General features: G+C 40.3%; 3 protein-coding genes across 15 annotated transcripts; 2 read left to right on the top strand and 1 right to left on the bottom strand.

The window, feature by feature from the left end:
• Nucleotides 1–97: 97 nt before the first annotated feature.
• On the top strand, nt 98–3,005 carry Jwa (PRA1 family protein Jwa). The gene is made up of 4 exons (XM_046625505.2): nt 98–519; nt 773–990; nt 1,077–1,190; nt 2,452–3,005. Exons 1-4 carry the CDS (start codon nt 311–313, stop codon nt 2,577–2,579), a joined length of 669 nt encoding a protein of 222 aa, XP_046481461.1. The 5' UTR covers nt 98–310; the 3' UTR covers nt 2,580–3,005.
• Nucleotides 3,006–4,320: 1,315 nt separating this feature from the next.
• Nucleotides 4,321–15,833, top strand: LOC124218732 (uncharacterized). 13 transcript variants are annotated; one of them, XM_046625475.2, is made up of 7 exons: nt 4,321–4,761; nt 6,172–6,703; nt 8,841–9,284; nt 9,675–9,848; nt 9,954–10,191; nt 10,805–11,098; nt 12,019–15,833. In XM_046625475.2, exons 2-7 carry the CDS (start codon nt 6,656–6,658, stop codon nt 12,231–12,233), a joined length of 1,413 nt encoding a protein of 470 aa, XP_046481431.1. In that variant the 5' UTR covers nt 4,321–4,761; nt 6,172–6,655; the 3' UTR covers nt 12,234–15,833. The 13 variants fall into 13 exon arrangements, with proteins under 13 accessions (XP_046481431.1, XP_046481436.1, XP_046481435.1 ...); XM_046625479.2 differs by lacking the exon at nt 4,321–4,761 and adding an exon at nt 5,332–5,414; XM_046625477.2 differs by lacking the exon at nt 4,321–4,761 and adding an exon at nt 5,361–5,476.
• LOC124218746 (cytochrome c oxidase assembly factor 5) lies at nt 13,294–17,276 on the bottom strand. Its single transcript, XM_046625513.2, has 3 exons — nt 17,053–17,276; nt 16,686–16,787; nt 13,294–16,360 (listed from the first exon to the last, which is right to left on the bottom strand). Exons 1-3 carry the CDS (start codon nt 17,155–17,157, stop codon nt 16,319–16,321), a joined length of 249 nt encoding a protein of 82 aa, XP_046481469.1. The 5' UTR covers nt 17,158–17,276; the 3' UTR covers nt 13,294–16,318.
• Between the last annotated feature and the right edge of the window lie 36 nt (nt 17,277–17,312).

The raw sequence follows: 17,312 nt of genomic DNA, 5'->3' as shown, positions 1-17,312 counted from the left end.
TTTTAGCTAAGAATAAAACTTGATATAAAAAAATCTTAATATGTATCAAGTCCCGATTTTGCAGTTCATCCTCCGTGGCTTCCTTTCTAAGGTATCTTCTTTGTTCGTGATTGTTTTATTTAGATTGCAGCAGTTCAGGAACTGCAGATACGTGACGTTAGTGACCTATCCTTTCATTTGCGGTCAACGGTGACGAATATTCGCTGCGACGTTCGGCGAAAAAATAAAAGTTTTTCAAGATATTGAAATTACAACGAAATATTGAAAGCAAGAATTACCTAAATCGAGGCAGTTCGATCCTCCGTCGAATATGGAGCGGTCAAAGATTGTGGGTATAGGAAACTCCGAACTCGTCATTCCTCCCCTACGGGGTCTCGACGATTTCCTACTGGAATCGGCCCGGTTCCAAATACCGAATTTCAAGGATCTGGACAAATGGGGAAACCGAGTTGTCAACAATCTATTTTACTACCAAACCAACTACTTCTTTATGTCCGTCATCATTTTTCTTATTGTCGGGTGAGATCACGTTCTTATTGTTATACTTCCCATATATCATACATCGATACGAATTTGTTATTCATGATCTATTAATAGCTGTGTCTAAACTTTGAAAACAACGAAAATGTTGATATTCGACGAGTTTCATCTTTGCTAGATTTGGAATGTATAACTGACGATGCGTTTTTCATTATTTGGTTCCAGCCTTATCCATTTACTATTTATATACATTTGTATTCCAAGCATATGTAACATACACTTTTTTTTGTAGGCTGATTCATCCTGTGAAAATGTTGGTCGGTGCTGTATCAATGAGCGTTGCTCTCGGACTGTTTGCCTATGCATCGTGCGAGGGCCGAGCCATTCACCAGACAAAAAAAGATTATCCTGCTCTGGGTATCATTTTGATTCTTATTGGAAGTAGTTTTCTTGCGTACACAGTTGGTTCCCTCCTCGTATTTCTGATCGGTATTCTTCTCCCTTTCTCTGGTAAGTAGAATATGTTTTTAAACTCTTTGCCTTGTGCAATATTGTCTCTAGATCAGGAGTGTAATTCTCACTTCCTTTGTTTTTAGTGACTTTTATTCACGCATCGATGAGACTACGAAACATCAGGAACAAGCTAGTGAACAAGATGGAGGAATTAGGACTAAAACGCACCCCGATGAGCATATTTTTGGAACAGCTCGGTATAGAGCAAGAAATCTTTGCCTGATTGAATACTGATGGCGATATTAACAATCGTCAGACTACGTTCACTAAGTTGTTTCCTTAAATTAGGGTAACGTGCAAGTCCTAATAGGCGTTGGATTTTGGAATGCCCCTATGATAACTTTTCAATGAATTTTTCTTCGTGATTTAAATGAATATATAAATATACGGTCGTATTAAATACTTATACTGCTCGTGATTTCACCCGCGCTTAAATCTTTGATAAAAAAAAAAGCTATTTCAGCTGTCAAAGAATCCAACAATGAGCTGTGAACTAATTTATTTCAATCTAGAATTATCTATACGGCGTAATTTGTAACGCGAGACATCGTTACCCCGGGTTGCCTAGCTTCTTTACGCGTAATAGAACGCTGTAGTTTATTCGGAAAATAAGTGAGGAGCGAGGATATGTTATGATAGAAACCACAATTTTCCGAATTTAACAAGACGATAGTTGATTCTTACTGAATTTCTTTGTTCTGTTCTCGATGGAAAATATTGTTTATTTTTTTCGTGATCATGAGTGAACGATAATATTTTTATATAATCGTATAACATAGATATGTAGATATATACAAACAGTTATTGAGGCGTTTTTAACATTATTGCCTTAAAAAAAGACAGAATTTATTTAGAGACTTTTCGGTGTCATTGTTCTTTACGTTTTTTTTTTTTAAATTTGTTTATTGTATGTATAGATATATATGTATATTAGTGTTTAGTAAACTCACATAAAATATTGCGTGTTTAATATTACTAAATCAGCAATATCCAAAACTATCTAATTATTCCGCAGATGAATTGCTATGTCAGAAAATCTAACAACGAGCTGAGCTCACAATCCTTTGATTTTTCTGTAAGCTTATGACTGAGGCTACAGTTTGTATATACGTATGTATATATGCAAAATATATATACAATATCTTTGCCTGAAATAAATTTACGATAGTAAAAGATCAAGCCTATCGTATTGTTTTCGATCATTGTTCAGTCGATGAAGTGAAAATCGCCAAAAATGCTGATGCACATTCCGTTTTATTCCTCGATATTCTTCGCCATTGTTATCGTTAGAATCATTCGAGATTACTGGTGACAGGAAGTGAAATAGACAATTAGAGATTTCCATAAGACTCAAAGTTTTCGAATTTTTTTCTCCGAACGTTTTCTCTGAATGTGTCCTCTTTTGACGAGTAGCACCGGGTTCAAAGAAAATCTTTAACTCGGGATTTCACGTTCCAGGATACCCTATGCAGACCGTCGGAATACCGAAGTCGAGGATCAAGCAAGAGCTACATGAGTTCGTTGCCGATAGTGCGAAGGGTTTCTCATTTAAACGCGGTGGCTACACCCGTCTCTCGGATAGCTGACGCGTCGTTCATAACGAAAAAAATTATCCAACCCAGCGTCAATCATTCCTATTTATTTTATCGGCAAAACTATGAACGTATACGCTTTAAATGCCAAATAAACATTTTTGTCCAATAAGTAGGGACAGGGGTAATTTTCGGCAATTGCGCTTTCCCCTTTATTTCTATTATCCCGCCGAAAAAAATCCTCCGCGAAATCACAATTCGCGAATACGCGCATCGCGAGATTGCTGCACCTGAAATCTTTCAATTGAATAGTCATTCACCGAAATTGAAAGTAGCAATACTTGGTCATTCGATTCGTTACATACCTAAAAACCATTCAAAAAATAAAACGTCTGTATGTTTATTATTAACAATTGCATTCCAAATAGCCTCATTTTGTAATTTAAATACTATAAATAAATATTATTATTTTTACGTAAATTTGTAGCAACTTAATGAAACACTTTCAAACGTTTATCAGTATCAGACGAGTGCACTGTATTCACTCTATCTGTTGGGATTTTTCGAAAGTTCAAATTCTAAATACAGAATAAGTAATACTTCTTCGGCGCTCTAGTGATGGAATAATTTTTATCATTTATTCTATGTATAATTTTTAGCTACAGCTTACCGATTGCGGTACGTTTCAACACAATTTGATCAATTGCCTCTGAATAACAACTGAAACACTACAGTGTTGATCACGCCTGATTGAACATTCAATATAAAAGTGGTTAATGTGAAATTTATTTTTCACACGGTTGCAAGAAACTTTCGACATGCTTAAACAAAGAATAAATCGAAGCTAGAGTGTTTTTCGTTTAGTAAATAACTCGTCTAAAAATAAGTCGATAATGTTTTCTCCAACATCGAGTCTCGGATTATGCGGTTTTCTCAAAAAAGTTTCCTATCAATTCGTGGCTACATATCAAATGTGATTAAAAGTGCACTTAATTAAAGCGTCAAAAGTCTCAGAATAGACGCAGCAGCTACAGCGTCGACGAATTCCGACCGAGACGCGCACACGGTGACGTAAAGTCGAGTGATTCGTAGTTGTCACGCACGTCACCTCCTCGTGACTTGCGGCGGGTAAATGCAGGGTCTAGACGGCGATATTCAAAGAATCTTTTTGGACCAGGGCCACTTGAAACGGGGCCAATTCCAGACGCGTTAACCATTTCGATAAATGTGGGCGGCATGCCAATGCCGGATCGTCTCCCGCCGCACCCTCGACTTTTTCACGGCTGTACGTCCGTTACCCAGCGTTGTTCCCGACCTTCGTTCTTGCTGCGTCGCGCGTTTCAACACAATGCTCGCCGTATCTCTGTCTCTCTCTCTCTCTCTCTCTCGCTCTCTCGTTAAATTGTCTAATATTGTTGTAGACACAAACACGTATATCTATCTATCTATCTATCTCTCCATGTCTGGCGATCATCCCTCCTGCCACCCCTGAGTAATTGGCGGCGTAACGCCCGGTATCATTTCGCGCCATGTTCCTGTGTCAAAGCGTAAAATGTTTTTAAAGTATTCAGCGTGTCATTTATTACATAATTTATCTTGTAAATTCTATGAAATATATAAGAAATCACATGATAACAAGTTACAAGGTATACGATCGTGTAATAAATTGTATCCGGAATTCTTTCAAAACACTTTATCATTCAACACATGAACGTATTTTCAGTAGGGGTTAGCGATACGTCGCGATACGCCGCAGTACGTCGCAGGGGGCTGTGGACGAGCACGAGGCAGGCGGTAGACAAGCTGCGGGCCGACGGCCAGCCAGCCAATAATATTGGCCCCAATTCATACTAGTAAGGTAGCGTCCCGCGGCCAGTTAAGACTCTCTCTCTACGCTTTGTCAATCGGCTCTGTCAGCGAGTCGCGCGAAGAGACAAGATCGGCACCGGCATCGTCATCGCGTTGCGGTTCCGGGTTCGGGGATTCCCTCAAACGTCGGTCCGTGTTCCACTATGATTAACAAGTGCACGAGAAGAATTGTCCAGCCAATCGTGGTTACGACCGGACCGAACGAACCAATGACAAACGCCGAACGTGGTTCGGAACTAGTTTTGAACTAGTGAGCATCGGGTCTCTGCGGCCGGAACGCGCGGAGCAGGAACTGGGAACCCTGCGATCCGTTAATTCGGAGGATACGGAATTACAGAGCCTCAAAATTGGTCCAATATTTTCCCACGTAATAAACACGATTTTCACGATTATATTTTGTGTCGATTTAAGAACCGCGCAGCCGATCACCGTTCGCACGCAGCGATACATCCGTGGCCGTTATATCGCCGTCTCGAGGGTCGTCCTTGAAGCATTCCGTCAGTAGACTATGCCTGACCCCGGTAGAATACTCCACCTTGGTAATATTGCACCACCTCGGCCTCGGACCTTCCCTTTGACCCACGGTGCTCCTCCACACCCAGTCTACAGCTCCGATATCGGTCAGAAACGCGTCTGACCTTGGCCCGGCCTCTATACGCCGCACTTCCGCAGGGCTAACGTCGACGCTCTGCGCCAAAACTGCCCGCAGCATACAGTCAGCACAAGCAAATACCTACTCCGGATACGTACCTACGTATGTGTGTAACCGGTGTACCGCATGTATAGGTGGTTGTCAGTGCGCACGCACCCGCTCCGCATCCGTGGAACAGGGTGCAGCGGGCGCAGCGCACCCCTCTCCGTCTATCTTTGTCATTGATCTAACTTAACGCTGTTCGCCACCTCTCTCGTCGCCTTCCTCATCGACGCGCTTCCGTTTGCCCGTATCTGCAGCACTCGCGCCAAAGCGTTTGGCCCTCTCGGCCTTCGCGGCGGTTGAGCGCGGTGGTGCGGAGCAGCAAGGTCGCCTTTCCGTCTATACACAGTTATTATTACATCCATCATTGTACTCGTCGGGGCCGACGGTGCGTCGCGTGTACATAACTCTAAAAACATCCTCTCATCGTCATTCGGTTCCAGCGCCCTCGAGACGTCTCTGCTGCCACGTGCTACCCCACGCGCTTATCATACTACTCCTTTTTACCACAATTAACGCTCCCCTGTGTACAGTATATCTCACTCACCCTTCAAGGGGGTAAGCCAGAGTCAAACACTATTTTCGACTATTTGTGTAATGTACTGATATTTAAGTTTTCTTCCTTACTGACTTATTGACAATTTTCTACTGGAAACGTACACATTATATGGTAGTGTAATAGTCTCAGTCAGCTTCGAGAGCGGTTTCAGTGGGTAAAGTGAACGGAACCAAAATTATAGTATTCTTTGCTGCTATTAATTCGGAAAGTAGATTTTCCTACAGTTATTTGTTCAATATTCCACAAATTAAAACTCGGTTATTATGTATGATAACATTTCATCCGGTTACATTCCGTGTCTTTCGATACAAATAGAAATATACGCCATATTCAGAGGCAACTAAGACTATCAATCGTAGAAAACGTTTCACATGCAAAAAATATCGTTCTATAATACGTATATCAATTATTACAATATCTTGCTAGTTCGCTGGGTAGCACAAAATAATAGTAAATCACTCTGGCATTCCTCCTTGAATCAGTATTGTCTATTTACATCCACCGCCTCTCTTGTTCCACTGCAGTGTACCGCCGAATTATGCAAAACGCCTATTCGCCTCGCCTCGTTGCTACTGCTGCTTTTGCTACCGTTGCCGATTCCGACGCTGATGCTACCAGCTACTAACACCAGTACTTGGACTGTTGCGAGACAAAACGACCACACGTAAAACCGCGTTGAATCATCGATCAATACAGGAATGTACAATAATTCATGGAGGACGAACGCTGCCCATTTACCCAGCTACGAACAACCGCCCAACACGAAACTGTTGCCGATTGAACTTGCCTTCGATACTATTCAGCTCACCCTTCAGCGACCCCAGTGCTCAACCGTATCTCAGATCTCATCGAGCGGTTAATCGTGAAGCAATTAGGAATAACCCTCGCAATGTCGACGAAGAGATCAGCGAATTGAAATGCGAAGAGGTTCCTGGTCATCGCCACGAGGAATAGTGCAGAATGCACCATTTGGGATTTGAGCGAAGTGGCTGAAGTAGAACGAAAGGGATGGCGTCGAAACGCGACACGGCACTTGTTGCCGGGCCAACCTCGTCGGTAAGATCAACGACTTTGTAGTGAACCGCAACCCTCGACCCTCTTCGAACGATCCGGAGTAGTTATACCTTATACCTCTCATCTCTGTTGTACACATACATAATATGTGCCATTAAGAATCACTTGAACTCATATAGGCTAGACTTATCAACGAGTGGCATGATTTCCTGCAACAACTAGATGAATAGAAATTAGATATCTTTTCATTTAAGCCTTCTAGATACGACTAGTTATTCCAAATTCTGTACACGGTAAACGGACTAGCCGTATCCTTATTCAAGGTATATCCATCGCGTGATGGATTATAAGAAGAGAACGAAAAAGAAAATCGGAATGCAGTGGATACGGAATCGCGACGTATGTGTGATACTCGCATATTTTTCAGCCCAGCCTCCTCGGAGTTTTTTTTTTTTTAATGCGATTGCTGGGGGGGATGAACCGTGACTTTGTCTTATTATCTTCTGGAGCAGACTGCAGGGAATAAAATACGAGCCAGGGTAAAGTTAATAACTTTCAAACGATTACAGTTTGAGTGGATTTGATCGATACCCCCCATATTTCACTACCTACATTTATATTATTATACGCGACTAGTAAAGTATTATTAGAACTTGGTCTAGCGTCAGCTTGAAATACCCGCGCAGCTTTGTGGGTTTATTTAGTTTTTCTTGCAACATTCACCCGCGAATGAGTTAACTGTCCTCAGCTTCGTTCCGCGGTTAAATTCGCGATTGCGAACTGAATTCTTCGCATTCACTGCACAGCAAATAGTGGCGTTACACAATCGTAAAGAAAACCTATAAATACACATGTGTGTTTATGTGTGTGTGTTCACATCGTGGGGCCCTGCATATATCCTGTTGCCGTTTAATGGAGAATAAATAACGCGATCGAGGGACACGCAAGGGCAGGTAAGTGAGTGACATTTATGATGTAAGAAACATTGATGGGTCAACATAGAAAGGCCTGCACTAGATCTACAAACGGACTTGTCATCGTCATCATCCTTGTCGATCGAACCTTCACGGGACCCTGGCACCCCCATCAGATACACGATGACAATATACAGCTACACATAGGTATATAATATACCTATCACACGTTGTACAAACGGATTCGCTTTGGCGTGAGCAAACTTGCGAGCCTGACATTTTAATCTAACCATTCTCATCGCTTTTATCGGACAACAGATACTTGCGTGTGTAACTATATGTATGTTTATATGTATGTATATATGTATCACACCAAACCCTTTGTTTTTCCCGATCCACTGATCGTTCTATCGTGCTGACGCTGACGCACTAGGTGACGCAAAAAAATAACACTTCTGGCAAGATGTTCCTCAGTATTTTGAATATTGTCAGTGATTTTCAGACGCCTGTCCTGGTTCCATAGGCATTTGAATAATTTTCTCTATAAAATTTGAATATTTCCAGGTATACAATACGCTTCTCGTAATATTATTATATTTCTGTTTACCTTATCTGAAGTTTTGACCAAAAGCAGAATCTCGAAGCCGGTTGGCTTTATGTAACCGTAACGTGCAAGATAGAATTTAAGTTAATTCAACTCACTGTTTGTACGTTGAGAAGTACCGCTTGCCAGTATAATTTCAATTTCTTAACGATCTTAACGAGCTGACTGATCGGGTGAACTAAATGAGTTCGTCAATTCCCAGAGGATAGCTAATTTCTGATAGTCCGATCTCCTCCACCTTGGTAGGTCAGTGTCTGTCTCGAGTGATCACCATTGCCCCTTCTGATTCATTAACTGTTGTTTAGCGACCCGGATCCGCCGATAACTTCTGACTTACTAATTCTGTGCATATAGGAGGGTTGTGGCCGTTGTGCACGTGCAGTGGCATCATAGAGCTAGTCAGTAACCAGCTAGCTACAGTACTACGTATATTACACTACATAATTGTGGCGTGTTGTGACTTGTGTCTGACCCACCTGGCCGTGATATATCACTTCTCTCCTGTGGCTGTTTGCCGACGAATGAGGTAGAAAAACACGGCCAACTGCATTCCTCCAGCATCACCTCAGAACTCTCTGCTACACAGTCCGTCCACAGTCCGTCTCCGCCGTGCACGCTGCACTACTCTCTACATTCAATCATGAATCTTATGTTCCGGAAGAACTTTGCGGTGGACAAGGGAGCCGGTGCTGGTGAACGTGGGAACAGTGGTGTCGGCGGGGTGGTTGCCGGATGCGGAGGAACCACCGGTTATCGACCCCCAGGGATCCGAGGTCGGACCGGCGTCGGTCGCGATGCGGTGCGAAGAAGTCGAGAATTTGGATATTATCCGATGGACGAACACCCCGCGCACTCGTACAGGACCCATTTGTTTCTATCGCCACCAGCCGTCAGCAGCGCTACAGAAGATTCCGGTATTCAGATAGGCTCGTCGAATCGGCGGAATTCCGGACCCATTATTAAATGGGGTGCCGGTGGAGTCGGAGGTGGAGGCGTTGGAGGTGTTGGTGGCGGTGGAGGAGGAGCTGGGAATGCGAAACGAAAACAGAACGGCAACCAGCAGCGAGATCCTTCGGAGCCACATACGCCCGCGGCCTCCAGGCAGGTTAGATGTGCAATCTTTTTTTTTTTTGGCATTTTTTTTTTTTTTTTATAGACGAAGACACCACCTTTCACCGCTGAAGCACAAGCCTCGACACGCCTGTGTATAGTTAACGAATACACTTGACAATAGAGTGACGATTGAAAGATGTAATAAAATGTTATTCTCAATGAGCACCCAGTTCTTACTCCCCTGTAGATGATGACCCGGGCCTGAAATCCAGCAGGCACCACGAACGCAAGAAACGCAGGGAAATCGCTTGGGAGCACGAGCTATTTTCGGACTTGTGTATAATGCAACCGCGGTCACTGATCGCGTCACAGCAATTATTTGTCGTTTTCGGACGTCGGATACTGCTGATGAGGTACTATATTCTCATTGTCGTTCATTCAGGTATCGTTTAGCGCTGGAAACACCGCAGGTGCTACCGGAACTTACACCCCGCTTGTGGTGTCCGCAAACAGTCAGCTAACCGCAGGGGAACCAAGGACCCTTGCGACCTTGGACAGGGACTGTTTCATCATTCCTTTAGCGTCTCTGGACCATTTTCTTCCTGCTGGTGTACCGGTGAGTCGCGATTACTGTTCACCAAGACATGCTGATCATGCTTCGAAAGACACGAATCCTGTTCCTCTGACTCACGGTTGAATTATAAAAAATCTGCCTTTCAAGCTAGCGCCGATTGTCGACCGGAAGAAGACCGGCAGCCCGTTGTCCGTCCTCGAAGTTGAAGATCCGAAACAGTGCATCCTCGCTCACCTCATGACGCCCCTCGAGCCCCTTGATCCTTTAATGGAATCCCCCCTCGCCTGCCCTCTCGTCCTGCAGCGGGACACTGCTGCAGAACTTCTAGCTGAACTCGCGCCAACGGCAGCCCAGAGTATACTTCTTGTTAATATGGAGAGAAACGGTACGTTCAGAGATTGTTAGATATACAAAAACGCTGGCCGTGGTCCTCAGACACCATATTCACAGTTACCAAAACACGGCGTAGAGTATTTCATTCAATGGGACTTGGTTTGCCCTTGACTCGAACGGTGCCAAAAGTAATTCTTTGATGATGTTGGCACTTAATTCTGCAAGATCTCTCACGTTTGAAACGTTGCAGAATTTTAACTATTCATCGTGTCCAGTGGTACTGGAAATGTCCTTGAATTTTGCTTGTCCTGCAAAAGTCCTGGAAACTATCAACTAAATTTTTCTTGTGTCCTGGAAATATTTTATTTTTAATGTTCTTGAATAATCTGAAAATATCGTAGAAATGTCCTGGAAACGTGCTTGAATTTGTTACCGATTTTTTACTTGACATCATGTTATTGTACCTACATATTTGACGCGAGGCTGCGCTGAGTCTTTCAATCCTAGCGCTCAGGAATAGACATAACACAGTCAGTCAGATCCATCGACTCCGTTTGTATAATTCTACTTTTCTTGGTACCCTGATACCGAAATAACACATTACACATCTTGATATTAAAAATGTTCACAAGGCTCTCGTTGAATCGTGATATTCATAATTCCAGCCGAGTTTCCCTTCATCTCGTACTACTTCATAAACAAACTTACGAGAAATCCGGGTGAATTTCATCACGAGGCTCAGTGCCGTGCTCTCCAGAAATTCGACCCCAGGGAGATCAAATACGCAGCCAGTCACACCTTGGATGTGTTCAACGAAGTCGCCACGATAGCTCGGCCTCCGCTTGAGCCACCTGGAGGCCGACCGCCGCTCGCTACGACTGGCTACATCATTTCTGTCTTCAAGGTTTTCGAAGGCGACGACGGCCTCAAGTTCGAACGCAATTGGCTTTATTGGACGGGTAAGAATAGTTGACAATAACAAGCAGCATGATCTATTATGTCAAGAATACCGAATTACTTAGTCCTGATGAGATTTCGTTAGAGATTTACAGTCCTTCTGCGTGACTGTGTTAGATGACTTTATGCAATGCATGCATGAGAAGTGCTACTTATCGTGCTTGCAGAGAGTGGTGTAAGTAGCGCTTTACATGCAGGGATAGAATAAAGATACTGCGCATGCGCAAAATGGCTTAACTGTAATTCTCGCACTAGTGCTTTCTTCTCGTTCACTTCTCGCACCAGCGCTTTCCACTTCTCTAACTCGCTGCAGCAGCCCGAAGAAGCAGTACTTCCCATGCATTTGTTGCATAAACAGTTATGTGACACTTCGGCATGAAAGCGACCATATGTATGCCGTGTGACGTGAAGTGTGCAGGAATACACGAATATCACTGTACCATGTGCAGCAGCTGTATTACTCGTGCGGCCAACTTCACAGCATGCTCATAATGGTCGCTTTCTCACACTTGTAGCACAATATACTATTATACTCGGTGGTCACGGGTCAGGGAACCCTGGAGAACCTGGAAATTTCATGGAATTCTGAAATTCTGGAATAGTCAGTGAAATGTCAGGGCTATTTGCGGAAAGTCAGGCAATCATTTACTGTATTTTTTTCATACAAATGCATCCCACAATTTTTTTAAGCTTCATATAAATTAGATCGAATACAAATCCTTTTTACCACCAGCGGAAGTTTCTCTTTAATCTTTAAATATTCCTAAATATTAACTTTCAAACGATTGCACGCATCGGTTAGGCGGGACAGTGTGAAAAAGACAGGGAATTTTGTGATGAAGATTTAGTGGCTACACTGTTATATCACTACTACGAAATAATCCCTACTACAAAATTGATGTTCTACCGAATTTTACCGCAGGAGCACGAATGATATACAGATATCTGCCAAAATCTGTCGGACTACGGCGCATCACGCTCCACAAATCGATGTCACCCGGTGACAAGATGTATCTTTTGATATGTGAATGCGCACAGCTACAAGACAACCTTTCTGCTGCTGCAATTTTGCTGCCTGCACTCCGCGCCCGTCTCTGTGGATACACGGGACTCTACAGGCCATCGGTGTGCTTCTGACTCTGTTTTGAGAAAATTTTTTTACGCCAATTTGAAGGCGACGAGTAGTTGCACCTCGCATGTATACTCGTCGTTTTTAACCTGCAAGTTTTTATCGATGTCAACTAATCAATTAACGCGGTATGTAGAAGCACTAAGGCTGTGAGATCAATATCTGTCAATTACCGATTTTATAGAGTTTCTTTTTAGGAAATTAACTAGTCAACGTGATTGATTTGATGGAAAACACGATTAATTAAAAGAACAGTTGAGCCTAACTGTTTGATCTATTTCAATTTTCGTGGTTTGGCAACTTTAATTCATTGACTAGTAAAGGGTTGGTCTATACAGGTGCACTTGTGAGGACGATTAGACAGATCATTTCATCAATCTCAAGCGCTTATCGATGTTAGAAATCGGTGGCTACGAAAATTGATTGACATCTCAAGAAGTTTATAGTATTTAAACGAAATTCGTAACATATCGTAAAGAGATGAAGAGGATTATGTAAGGTTTCTGGAATCTTTCGGATTTTCAAGTTGAAAAGATGTGAAGAATTTCAGAGAACGGACAACTCGAGAAATCAAGCGTAACCTTTGTGAAACCTTGCAGCCTCGATAGATTTCGACCAACAGGAAATTTCATCGTAAAAACGTAACTGGTCAATTGTTGAAGTATGATGATAAAGATTTCTGTTACAAACGGTCATTTTTTGTTCTTACTGTGTATTAGTTATTAGATGTGTGAACAATGCATACAATCTGGCAAAATCTAGCAAATTTATCGCCGTACGAAATGAGCGACACACAGAAATACGATTATATGAATACGTAATATTAAATATGAGCGTTCAGTGTTATTAACGGACGAAAAAAATATTCTAATAGCCCGAAAATCCTATTAGTGTGCCAGTTTCCGTAATTATAACAACTGACATGAAAAAGCAATAAAACAGCGCCCCTTCTGGAACGGTAAGGGCACGTCAATACCGAGTGCAGGAATTTTTCCATTATTGACGATCTTTATGACCAATTATTAATCATATCTAATAGGCTATACAATATGCTTTTTCTATACGCGATGCGGTCTGTCATATATTGTAGAGGAAGACAATTTTTTAAACATTTTTTCTTGGTGCATAAACGAGTACTTACAATTCGCACGCATGCATAGACTATCTACAAAGTATGTAATATATTATAAAACACATAAAGAACAAATTTGAGCAAGACACAGACGATATTGCTTAGAGAGAATTGACGTAGGAAAGACTCGTCCTTGTGAGTATAGAATTTACGCCCTAATCATTGATTAGACAAAGAATAGACGAATTTATGTAGACTTAAACTTTACAGCAGTTAGTTTTCACTTCTTACGCCAGTCGGAATGCTCATATTTAGATTATTTAGCAATTGCTAACCATCATCAGTAGATAATTAAATTTATACGATGATAATAATGATCTTCAAAACGCAGGGCGTCCTGAAATCTATATCGTTAAATAATGGTAAATACATACAATAATATAAATATGCGCTACTATACGTAGAGTAAAGACATATCTTACGATTAATAAGGCTGTGATATTTAAAGAGCGTATTACGTTTGTTGTTTTTTTCGTTATTGCGAATTTGATTCGTACGATAGCTTTAGAAGTATTTTGGATGCCTTTGCAGTTTGAATAATCTATCTAACGAAAAATTATTATATCAATGCATGACTCGCCTTCTAAAAACCGCAAGCCTCGATACGGGACAATAACTATTATCCCATTATAATAATTATAGTAATATACTTAGATAAAATTACGTTCAACTTTACCCGAGACGGTCTCTCTATCGAAATAATACTTCGTTACATAGTCGTCGGATGTGTTACTACATACATGTATGTACATACATATCGACGATAGTATACATTGCAGACATATAGGCTTTAATGACAAAATTTTAACGATCACTCGTATTCTTATTACATATTGTATCATGATGAAATTACACGATAGAAAATTAATAATGATCAGCAATTATACTGATTAGCTTCAATACTTGCAATTTCATAGGGAAATTAGGAGGACTAGGAAAAAACGTACGTTTCAGTTTCAATCACGATTGTACTAGATTGTGTTTAAATCTGTAAGATACCAGATCCTAGTTGATCAGTAGCCTTGTGATATATTTCCATAAAACTCGATCAAACCTATTCGAATTTAGCAGGTATAAATTTTGAATCAAACTAGAAAATCTAAGCTTAATAATACGTAGCTAAGCAAATAACCGTTTAATCGAAGTGGTGAAGCGATACCAGAGATTGCTGAATGGTTGTAGGTTGAAAAAATAACAGCAACAAAATATTAATACATATCTGATCGGTGTTCCTGCAAGTTCGTTATTTATTTATATTTTTTTCCCCGTTTGTGCATGCTGGGAAAGGCAAATTCTTCGTCATACGTAACCAAATTCTTGTACTACGCACAATGATAATGATGTCGGTTTTTTATACTCAAATTTAATTTTATTGCCCTGGGAAAAAAAAAACTTACGTTTACGATATACGTAACATGTATAATGCATACAAGTGTATAAAGATAATATCGCGATTAAGGAAGATATAATAAATACATCATAAGCGAACCAACAGACCTTTTTCGACTCGTTTATAAAACGAATATATGCATAGGTATGAATATATAATATCGTATGTGCAATTTTTCATATATTTTTATCGAAGGCTAATTTCAATCGTTGTACAGGTACAACACGTTGTAATAAGAAGCTAATAAGAGAAATCGAAATGTTTTGTGATGCAACATACACATAATACCTGTTCATCTAATCAACGCTCAACAAATCGAAATACAAATAAAATAAAGAATACCGTCGCTCAATTGGCGAATCGGCGAACAGTTTTAATCATGATAATATTAATCTTATACCTACGGATTATGATCGAATAATAACGGTGTTTCCGTTACGCTTACCCCAGGTCTAATGATTACATTTTTTCTGTTATCACATTCTTCTCTACCTGTAATATCTTACTTATTACGTACGAAAATATCGCGCCATGCTCACCAAGAAATCCAAGTAAACGAAGTACTTTTTTTTTAGTCGTTCCCGAATCCTTGACCAACTCATTTTCGAAGCTTTATAAATTCGACAATATTTTTCTGCATTCGTCTTATATGCCCACAACGAAGTGATCAGAGAACGTAACATAAATCGTTGGGATAAAATTGAAAAACAATAATAATAGTAATACGTTAGCGTTTTTGTCTCACGTTCTACGATAAACATACGAAAAAAGTATTACCTACCTATTTAGAAGTATATATTACTGATTATACTATATGCTACAATGGAGATGTAGTATACGACATGAAAGATACATAAACTTGAATCGGATTTAAATTTGAAGTAGAACAATATCGGAAAAACCGGAAGCCCAAAATGAAAATTATAACGTCAGTATTTCTCCGCTGAGCGGTAACACAAATCTAATACATATTATATCGATATATTTTCAATTGATGCATGTACTGCGATAGTAATATTAACAATAGTAATACGTAATTGTATAATAACAACAATAATAATAATAATAAAGTTTGGCTACATATTTTCCTCGACTTGATTTCAGTTTTGATTAATCATACCTTTATTGCGTTATGACATTGTTGTGTAGATGATCTCAACTTTATGTACAATTTTCACTGAACATAATCAATACCATCATTGATTATCGTACATTTGGATAATATATAATAATAAATACTTATATAATTTGGTACATGACATTAGTAAATGTGCAGATATATATACTCTATGTATGCGTACTTACATGGTATAATACTTCTATCTATTGTTCGCGTAACAGCAATTCAAAGCTGATATAGGACACAGTGAAACACGTACTTTTTTATGTGTCACAAAAATGAATTAATACACTAGTTTCACAGCAATGATATATTGTAGAAGTTTCTAGAGTTGTCATAAACAGAGGATTAATATTTCAAAGTCGACAGAATACATATTTGGAAAAATACAGGCTCTGCTGTAATCGGAAAAAATTTAAATAATCACAAGAATTGCCTGCTGTTGAAGATGCTAGTATCCCTTTGGTCCGCGGAATCGACGTCTACCGTCTAGCTGCATACAAAGGTATTTCGCGTACATTAATTTTTTAGAGGGAAAAGGATGAAGGTATCTAGCAAAAATAGTACAGACATAGCGACGCTATATGTTTTTCAAAAAGGGATCTCACCACCCTGAATATATCACATGAATTTTTATTTCTTGCAATAATACGTCCAGTTGATGAAAAATGTTAAATTAGAATTTAAAAAAAATAAAAGTGGATTCACAAGCTCTGAAATTATCCCTAGTCACCACCCTCGTAAAAAACATGGAATAAACACGAATGGGGGCTTCCCTTTAAGTGAGATTGTATCGTTAAGAATTAAAAACTACTCACAAGCGAGCGTTTACATTCGAAGAAAGTTACTCTCAGTGCCTGACATTTGTCAGGGACAGTTCCATCAGTTGTTCTTAGGCATTCCCTGGGGGTGCGTTTATGCTGAACAAATGAAACTTGCGCAATTAATCAAACTACACAGAGGTATCATCTGAAATTCAAAGAGACCTCGGAAGTATAAAAGAATCATTTGTTCGAAAATCAATAACCAAATAAACAAATAAATATATAAGTAAGTAATGAAAAGAAAATTGTAATGGTCCAAAAAATTTCATCATATATCACTGACGAATGTTACACCGATTTCAGAGAAAATTGGGATGAACACATAACGATAACCTCGAAATCAGGCCAACAACTCACGTACAATTTTACAGCAGTCGCTTTCGAGAAGGCACATTTTCAGGTCTGCTCGGGCTCCGGCGCATCTTGACTTGTCGGCCAACGTTTCATTTTCATTCTCGTATTGCATTGTTTCTATAGTTATCGTTTAGTTCAAATTGAAAATCAAAATAATTGTAGTGTCTGTCGTAAACGCTTCATTGCCGAGTTGAAATGTGCCAAGTGCAAACTAGTGCTGATAATTATTGCAGGGTACTACTTGACCGACTACAGGCTAGCGTTGAA

Source organism: Neodiprion pinetum, chromosome 5 (genome assembly GCF_021155775.2).
Source record: "Neodiprion pinetum isolate iyNeoPine1 chromosome 5, iyNeoPine1.2, whole genome shotgun sequence".
In the NCBI taxonomy this organism is placed as follows: Eukaryota; Metazoa; Arthropoda; class Insecta; order Hymenoptera; family Diprionidae; genus Neodiprion; species Neodiprion pinetum.
This window is presented reverse-complemented; position numbering and strand designations above follow the sequence as displayed.